Raw genomic sequence first — 9458 nt, 5'->3', positions numbered from 1 at the left:
GTGTTCACCACAGGCACATGACATATAAGCAATAACCCAGGCAATAACCCAGGTCTTGAAATCACAGTTTGAAAAAGGAAGTGCAGTCGTTCATCATGCAGTGGCGATTGGCATCAGAGAGTGTGGAGGATCGGATGTGTGTGTATCGTTACGGTGCTGTAAACGAGTTTACCCATTATACAGACTGATCTCATCAGATTTGAAAAATGAAATTGGTTAAAAAAAATTGAAGTAATTGAGGATCTCACTCACTTTCCCTCCAAAGAAGTGATGACCATTTTATGATATGATGTCATTAATTTTTCCCAACTTTCATTTATAAAGGGAAAGGTTTTAAAATAACAGGGTGGACAAGCAAACAACCTTGATTATGAGTCGGGTTCAATTAAATTTTCATTTTATTGTTGGTATTTCTTCCAAATATCGTCTCTCATCCCATGTTTACCGTCTCACATTAATACACATCCACATCAAATAATAACACACTACAATAGACATCACTTGATACAAAATTTTTTTTTGCTAAAATACTCGTAATAATTGAAAAGAATATATACATTAGAGTGAATCTTTACTGATACCTGACTATGTAAAGCTCAGCTGTAGTTTATCAGGGGACTGAGGAGAAATGCTGATCAATCCACTTCAATATGCTTAGAATTCAAGTGGCATTATTTATGACAAAGACAGGTTTATAATTTCTGTTGTTCAACATTTTAAAGCAGCATCATCTTTATTTTGAGACACTGAAGTTGCCAACTTCAGAAAAGAAAAATGCGGGACAATCCTAGTTCTTTACAGACCAACATTACACACAAACCATAGTTTAAAATAATAGCATATATCTGAAGTAGAAAGCTGTGTAACATTATACACTACATTTTAAAGAAAGTAATAGCCTACTTTTATTCAGTAAGGACGCATTAAATAAATCAAAAGTGACAGTAAAGACATTTATAGGAAGATTTCACGTTTTCTTGCGTTGCTGGATGTTGTACTCATGAAAATTAATCATGTTGTTTGAATTCACCAAAACTGATTAGCCGAAATCAAACCCGTCCGGACTGGGACAGGGATTAGCCGTTAGCGCGAGTCCGGATCGAACCGGGAGCGATCAGACAGCAGAGGATTCTGTTCGCAAATCAAACAATGATATGTCCGAAAATAATAATTGGTTCTCAATTTAGAGTTTGTTATTGCTGGTGTGGGCTGTGATTGGATGATGAGCAGTGTCGTGTTGCTGTTGTATGGGTTAGGGTTAGATCAGGGCCTGTTCTTCGTACGTCGCTAACTCAGTTAGGGTTAGATCAGGGCCTGTTCTTCGTACGTCGCTAACTCAGTTAGCTGGATTTGATTGTTGGCGATTTGGCATGATCTTGGATTGTTTGGTTCTTCGACGCTCATCCTGGACTTGCTGTCATAGCAACAGGTGCGCCAGCTTGAACCTGCTCGCGAGCGGCTTATTTCATGTTAACAGGATTAGATCGCGGCTTTTTAAGCGGAGCTGATACGGGAAGTCTTTTAGCACAGCGTGATAGTGTACTTTTTGAGAGATATCATTTTTCTCATGACTCGTGAGGATGTCTTTACATCATTAATTTGTTGGAAACGCATAAATGTTCGACTCGTCGGAGTCAGGCTTTAATAACAGTGCAGGCAAGTTACTATTGCGATTCTTATCCAGATTAGTATTATATCAAATTTTAAAAAGGCAGTTGACTGACTAAAATCTCTTAGATGGTGTGTGACTATGTTCCACATCACAAATATGTCCAGGATCTGTGCATGACTCAAGAATTTTCAGAGATTTATGCACATTATTTGAACGTGTTAAGGAAAAATATAAATATCAAGCTCACTGTATTACATACACGTATGCTTATCCTAACAGAACTGAATTTTTCCATTAATAGGTGATTACAGCAGGATCCTGCTTGGAGACAGGTGTTTTATGACCCATTCCCTGACCCAAACCCCAGACCAGTTACAATGCAGCTCTAGCCAGGACAAGGGCACACTATGAAGTGAACTTTAGCCAACTAAAGTGTCTGAAAAGTCTGAGGGTTGCACCTGACAGGGCCTGTGACATCGCATGGGCCATATTACACAACATAGCCAACATCAGAAAAATATAAAACATTTAATTAAATGTTTAATAAAAGACAAGACAAATATGCTTAGTTCCTTGATTTTTATTTTAATTGTTCTTTGTAAAGAAAAACCAGTGATCAAGTCATCTTTTGCCTGCAAATAATATATATTGTACTCTGTGTGAAATAATATATTAGCACTTACTCCTACTCCTATGAAGCAACTCTATGTGCCAGAGTTTTTTCTTTAAGTTGTCAAGTATTTTCAAAATACTGTTTTCTAGGGGTAAACCTGTCAAACACATGGGTTATGCATCAACAATGAAAAGGAAAAGTACAACACTGCACACCTCTGCATCACTGCTTTGTGCAGACTCTTCTGTAGATGTGGACTCCTGCAACTCATATTAGAAATAATAGGTACTCAAGTGTAAATTAAGTAAAGCTATTTATGCACTTAAAAATACCTGAGAGAGTTTCTTCACTGTCCTGTGCATTGGGGGGGAAATGGGCATTACAAAGTGTTGTACTTTCTTCCCTTTTGATGTAACTTTAGAAAAAGTCCACTTACTGCACATGCTTCAGCCACTTGCTTGGGAACACATAAAAGTGTTGGTGTATTGTTTAATACTGCACAAAAGAGGAAAACACAATTTCATTACAATGAAGTACACTGCGGTTATATGTGATCAATAACTCATGGCAACATATTTTTTTTTACATTAACTATGTAGTTTCACAGTCACACATGTAGACTTCCACAAGTCAAAGCAGTTTATTGCTACTCAAGGTTTAACAGCTGATATGACTGGACAGCCATTTGGATTATAGGCCTACTTCATTTAATCCAGCAACAAATTATTTTACAGTGTACTAGGATCATTTAAAGTTGATTTCCCAGCAGTGAAGGTGTTGTGCTCCTGGCCTCTGGCTGTGTGTCTGAGTAAGAGCTGAACACAGGGATGCCCTCCACAAGGTTCACATTTAACCCAAGCGCCAGCTCTTCTGCTGGGTATAATGTGGAGTGCAGGACCACCACCTGTTTGTTTCTTTTCTTTCTTTTCTCAGCCTTTTTCTTGGTTGCTTTTATAAACAGGCAAACATTTATTAACAGTGCCTTTTTAAAAGAGACTAGTATAAGTAGTCCAAATTACTATTATGTAGAATATTCTAGTACTTCACTTTTACTTGTTCCCATGTTCTAGTAGTGGATGGTGACTCTGACATTACAATGAACAAAGTTATTAATTATTTAGAAATTATTAAAATATCAAAATATATACTTTAATAAGTGATAAAAACATCTTCAACAGCCAGCCCTCTCTCCTGGCTTTTGCACACTTTGAAGTGTTCCCTGGTGTTTTAATTATGTTTTCAAATTCTGCATATCCTTCAAGCAATAACTCTTGCTCTTCTGTGGAGAAACACTGAGCGCGCTCTCGGCCCCGGTGAGCAGCCAATAGCAGCGTTGCTGATCAATGTTTCTACTATCGATACATATCCCCTTTTAACCCAGCGCATGAACGCGCAATTATCTCAGATAACCCAATCCAGCTATACTAATCATAACCGGCAGGAGTGTTCGAAGAACCTAATTCGCCGGATCATGATGAGCACGATGATATTATCTTGGATGTCTCGTTTGATCTCGGATGCAACGTACGAAGAACGAGCCCCAGATTAGCACTCAATAAACGGAACAAGTGCGTTCCCGTACGGGACAAATAAATTAGGCCCAATAATCGGGACGTCCCGGCTAATTCGGGACAGTTGGCAACCCTGCGTCCTCCATAAAAAGCAAAAACAACCATTACACATTCATACTATACAGATACTCAATATTTGATCATATTTTATGATTTGTAGATTCCATTTTACAGAGCAATCTTCCAGGTGTCGCCAACGCGGGGCGTTTTCGAGGCACAATCATCGGTTCAATTGATTCTGAGTTTCGAACAGCTTTGTTTCTCCCATCACTCATCATTCCGTGTCCATAATGTTGTTCAAATATCATATATCATAATAGCCCTCCCGGGCTCGTGCTTTTTTTACCGCCGTTTCAAAGCGCAAAGCTATTGGTCCTTCCGCTCACATGACACACTACGTTTGTAAGATTTTCGCGCCACAAGCGCAGCCCCGCCCCCGCGCACACCCAGACGCGCTCTGATTGGTGGAGAGCGCCAGCAGACTCGCGCCAGTTTTCGCAGCTGTCCTCGAGGTCCTGTTGCGTCTTTAGTCTCTGAAAGCGTTTCCTAAGCGACATATTCACATATTTATCTTAGAGACGTAATTATTCACATTCCGCTATAAACATGGCACCAAAGGATTATATGGCGGAAAAAGGTAAGTTGGGAAATTTACTTCTGGCGCACATTTAACATTAGATTTGTGAAGAACTCTTCACTGTTTCTGAGTTTCGGACACGGATCAAAGTTCGACGGAATGAAAGTAGAATAAAGTCGCATATGAATCATTTATATCTGAACTCGAGCGGAATATGTATGTTTTTTACATGTGTGCGATGATTCGTTGTTTGTGTAAAAGCAGGTTTAACTTAGTTTTATTGTCACTCGCGGCGGCCGCGCGACTTGCGCGCGCATGTGCTGAAGTGCCCGGATGAAATTTTGGAACAAAGAGCGGCGGCGCGCGCAGAGCACGTGCTCGCTCCCGACATTGCCTTTTCCCAATCTAAAGTTTAACAGACCGTCCAGAATCACGTGTGTCTGTTTATTCCGATCGGTCGCTACTGTATTGTCGTAGAGTCGCTTTAAAGCACGATGTGAAAGTTTACTCTGAACGTGTAAAACGGGGCCGCGTGACCCTAACCGACACCAGAGCCACGGCCCGATGAAGATGACATTGATGAAGAAGATTAGATTATGCTGATGATGATGAGCTCAGAGTTCGGTCCGGACGGGTCTAGTTTGTGAAGCGCGGAGGGATCGCGGAAGCGCGTGGCTGTAGTCGTGCACGAGGACCATGTGCTGCTTTGTTTACAACAACACCAGTCGTCGAGTGTCGTTATGCGCGCGTCAGTTATATCGAGAACGCTGATGGCAGCGATGTCGCGCGCGTTGGACTCGAGTCACGATGCGACTGATCGACACGACATTAACATGATGTTTTGCTCGAGTCACTATGAGGCTGTTTGGTCGCGTCGGTCATTTGCGCGCAGTTTCACTTCATTTACCTCCGTCTTCTCTTCTGAAGTTAATAGTAAATGTTTAAAGCGGAAACAAAGTTCGAAGAGTGTATCATGAGTTTTGGACATTAAAGCCCTTTTGTTTCGACTGCTCTTCTGCTTTTACTTCGTTTGTTTACGAACACGAACCACGTGACTGATGTGTTTGTGCACTGCTGGTCGCGCGCTCATCTGAAACTTTCCCTGCACGTGCACAAACTCTCACACGCACTGCTTTCCTCGGGTGTGTGTGTGTGTGATCGTGGTTTTCTGTGTGTCCAGAGAAGTGCAAGCGCTTCCTGCAGGAGTTCTACAGCGAGGATGAGTCCGGGAAGAAGATCTTCAAATACGGCGCTCAGCTGGTGAGATCCTACAGTTCCAGCAGACTAGCTTCATCAGTGTGTGTGTGAGACTCCGGCTCACCTGTGTGTGTGTGTGTGCAGGTGTCGCTGGCCCACCGAGAGCAGGTGGCGTTGCTGGTGGATCTGGACGACGTGGCGGAGGAAGACCCTGAGCTGGTGGAGAGTGTGTGTGAGAACGGCAAACGCTACGTAGGACTGTTTGCGGACGCGGTTCACGAGCTGCTGCCGGAGTACAGAGAGCGAGAGGTGTGTGTGTGTGTGTGTGTGTGTGAGATCTGCCAGTACATTCACTGATTGCAGAGAGTGTCTGTAGAGTAAACTCATTAACGCTTGTGGGCAAGTGCAGTTTTGAAGCAGCGAGTGAAAGAGAATTTTACTTGCACGACCGGACAATCAGCCTGATTAAAACGTCAATAACAAAAAATAACTACGGAATCACCAAAACGCGAGAATGATTCTGCATTCATTTAGTGTAAGTGGCGATCTATAGTGAATGATAATGTACCGATGGTAACATGGTTGTGCTGTTGAGGCTCTCACAAGGAGAAATTTAAACAAATGAGCCAGCACACACACAGAAACTCGCTAGGCATACTGCGTTAAACATTAAAAATGTGGATTTTTTATATTTATAACATATGATACAGTTAAGCATCATCACACGATCAGGAGTGCTGAATACCATCACGATTGTGCATCTCACAGCAACACTCGGCCATGTTTCATTACGGAATGATTCAGCGTTTTGAACGAATCAGTTAAGTCAAAGATTCAATGAATCATTCATAAACATCCGTCTCATTCCTGAACGAATCAGCCGTTTGAATGAATGATTCAGTGATTCGCTCATTAAAGGGTTAGTTCACCCAAAAATGAAAATTAAGTCATTAATTACTCACCCCCATGCTGTACCAACCCCGTAAGACCTTCGTTCATCTTCGGAACACAAATGAAGATATTTTTGATTAAATCTGAGAGGTGGATCACTGCTACATAGGCTGCCAGAGGGAATGAAACTTGACGGCCCAGAAAGTCATTAAAGAACATGTTTAAATAATCCATGTGCCTACAGTGGCTCAACTATAAGTTTATCAAGCGACGAGAATACTTTTTTCCCGAAAAAAAAACATAATAACGACTTTATTCGACTATTCCTTTTCTTCCTTGTGGGCCTGAGACGAGAGTTCAAGAGATTTCCACGACGCATGCGCGAGAACTGAACAAGAAGTATTAGAAGAAGAACGTCCTCTTCTCAGTTCTCGCGCATGCGTCGTGGAAATCTCTTGAACTCTCGTCTCAGGCCCACAAGGAAGAAAAGGAATAGTCGAATAAAGTCGTTATTATGTTTTTTTTTCGGGAAAAAAGTATTCTCGTCGCTTGATAAACTTATAGTTCAGCCACTGTAGGCACATGGAATATTTAAACATGTTCTTTAATGACTTTCTGGGCCGTCAAGTTTCATTCCCTCTGGCAGCCTATGTAGCAGTGATCCACCTCTCAGATTTAATCAAAAATATCTTCATTTGTGTTCCGAAGATGAACGAAGGTCTTACGGGGTTGGTACAGCATGGGGGTGAGTAATTAATGACTTAATTTTCATTTTTGGGTGAACTAACCCTTTAAGACGATTCCCTGCCGCCACCTACAGACAGTTTAGCTTTGTGCTTAAAAAATTAATTATTTCTTATTTGTATGTTAATTTTTTTTATAAACAAATCTCATTGAAATATTAAAACAGCATTAAATAATGCTGTGTAAAACACCCAAAAAATTGAGAAATTCCTGGACAAGCAACTTTTTTACTCGGACAAGTGAACAACGATTGACTTGCACGAGCACGCGAGGGTCTGATGAGCCCTAGCTGGCGATACGCCGTATGAAAGGCTAAACATGCGAACTCTGACCATAATAGAGATCATTATAAACTCTAGTCTATAACGAGTGTGTTCAGCTTTATCCGCATGAGCTCTATCTGTAGAGTGCTGGTGTGTGTGTGTGTGTAACTGATAGAGTGTGTGTTCTATAGGTGGTGGCGAAAGACGCCTTGGACGTTTACATCGAGCACCGGCTGATGATGGAGACCAGGGGTCGCGACCCCGCAGACACTCATGACTCAAGGAACCAGTATCCGCCTGAACTCATGCGCAGATTGTGAGTGACTAACACACACACACACTCACTCACACACACTCCTCACTCACCGCTCATGAATGTGTGTGTGTGTGTCAGTGAGGTGTACTTCCGGCCTCCCTCTACGCTGAAGCCGAGGGTTGTGCGCGACGTGAAGGCCGACAGCATCGGTCAGCTGGTCACCGTCAGAGGGATCGTCACCAGAGCCACCGAGGTCAAGCCCATGATGGCCGTCGCCACGTACACATGTGACCAGTGCGGCGCAGAGACATACCAGCCGGTGAGTGTGTGTGTGTGTGAGAGTGTCAAGTCACCTTTATTTATACAGCGCTTTTAACAATATAGAGTTTCACAGCAGCTTTACAGTGATAATAGGAGATTACAGTAACAGAGATTGTTTTGGCTTTACAGCAGATCTAGAATAAAGTTATTGTCCAGCTAAAGTTAATTTTGATTGATTCACTTCCGTCCCAACGATCATTAGTTATTAACGCTTACCCGAAACTATGCTAACAGAAAGCCAGAGCAAATTACAGTGCCTGACATCGTACTTGCGAGTTCACACACCTCTTTAATTTTAGTGATCTCCGACTGGTGAAGTCGAACATCATTAGTGCCGACGTGAATAATAATCTTAGAGAATTAGCATTAGCCAGCACTTTTAAATTTGCTTTGATATCAGGCGCTCTGGCTCCCGGCAAACATGTGACTATGGTGGCTGGTGTCTCTATTTTCACGTTCCGTGTAATAGAATCACCAATTACTAGGGCCCATTCAACAGGATTCTCAGTGGGTGTTTCACTGAGTGGGGAGAATCTGTTTAATGTTGTAATCGGAACGGAAGACGGGTGTTTTGTCCCGCGACTACAAGTCTGGGTCTCATCGTCACCCAGTCGCGCTGCTGCACGGGCTCTACTTCAGCCGGAACCGAACAATGTACAGTGTTCTCTAAGCTAGTCGCATCCAAAGTAGTATCTAAAGCTCTTGCACTCTTACTGTCCTCGATTAAAGTTTGGATGTGTCTCTAGTTCTGAAATCTTCTCCGTCAGCCTGACTGTCTCTCAGCATTTATCACATGCAAAAGGCCTCATTATGCTTCTGCGTCAACTCCACGCCGTCACTCCTACGGCGTCGTGGCCATTTTATGGTTCTGCGTCAGGTTGCGTTGCATTGCGGTGCATCTGACCAATCACAGCCCTTGGGGTCTGCGTCTCCTCGACGCGTAGTTACAATTTTTTGGAGGTGCACGTCGAGCTACGGCGGAGGGGTTCGCGGCGACGCAGAGGGGTCTGCGGGGGTACGCCGTCGATTCGACGCAGAAGCATAAAACAGGCTTAAATCCTTCAATGCTGACAGAGAATGCTCTACTATACATGTGACACGAGCAAGTGACAATAACAGAAGACATTACTCACCGTGTCTGTTGACCGATTCTACTAACTTTAGTTGCTTGACAGACTCGTAAAAGGCGCGAGCGAGGGGAAAAAAAAGACGGCAAGCACGGATGGCAGGTTAACAAGGCTTGCGAGATACTAGCGTGTTGTGCTAGCAATGTCAGATTAATGTGATATTCATCAACATATATTAGTTTAATATTGCCTAAGTTAAATTTAGCAAATAAGAACAGCAAGAAATGATAGTAAATAGAGATTCAAAACAGAAAGCTATACGGAGCTTACAGAGACAGACCAGCAG

General features: G+C 42.5%; 1 protein-coding gene across 1 annotated transcript in view; it reads left to right on the top strand.

Moving 5' to 3' along the window:
- Positions 1-4255: 4255 nt before the first annotated feature.
- The window catches only part of mcm7 (minichromosome maintenance complex component 7), a 26356-nt gene continuing 21153 nt past the window's right edge, over positions 4256-9458 (top strand). The window contains exons 1-5 of the mRNA XM_077235516.1: positions 4256-4433; positions 5554-5633; positions 5715-5879; positions 7660-7784; positions 7863-8043. Of these exons, the coding sequence (XP_077091631.1) occupies positions 4403-4433; positions 5554-5633; positions 5715-5879; positions 7660-7784; positions 7863-8043 (582 nt within the window). The 5' untranslated portion in view covers positions 4256-4402. The remainder of the gene's footprint in view (positions 4434-5553; positions 5634-5714; positions 5880-7659; positions 7785-7862; positions 8044-9458) is intronic.

This window comes from Siphateles boraxobius, unplaced genomic scaffold, assembly GCF_051911475.1.
Source record: "Siphateles boraxobius isolate OS27281-9 unplaced genomic scaffold, OSU_SipBor_1 197, whole genome shotgun sequence".
NCBI lineage: Eukaryota > Metazoa > Chordata > Actinopteri > Cypriniformes > Leuciscidae > Siphateles > Siphateles boraxobius.
This window is presented reverse-complemented; position numbering and strand designations above follow the sequence as displayed.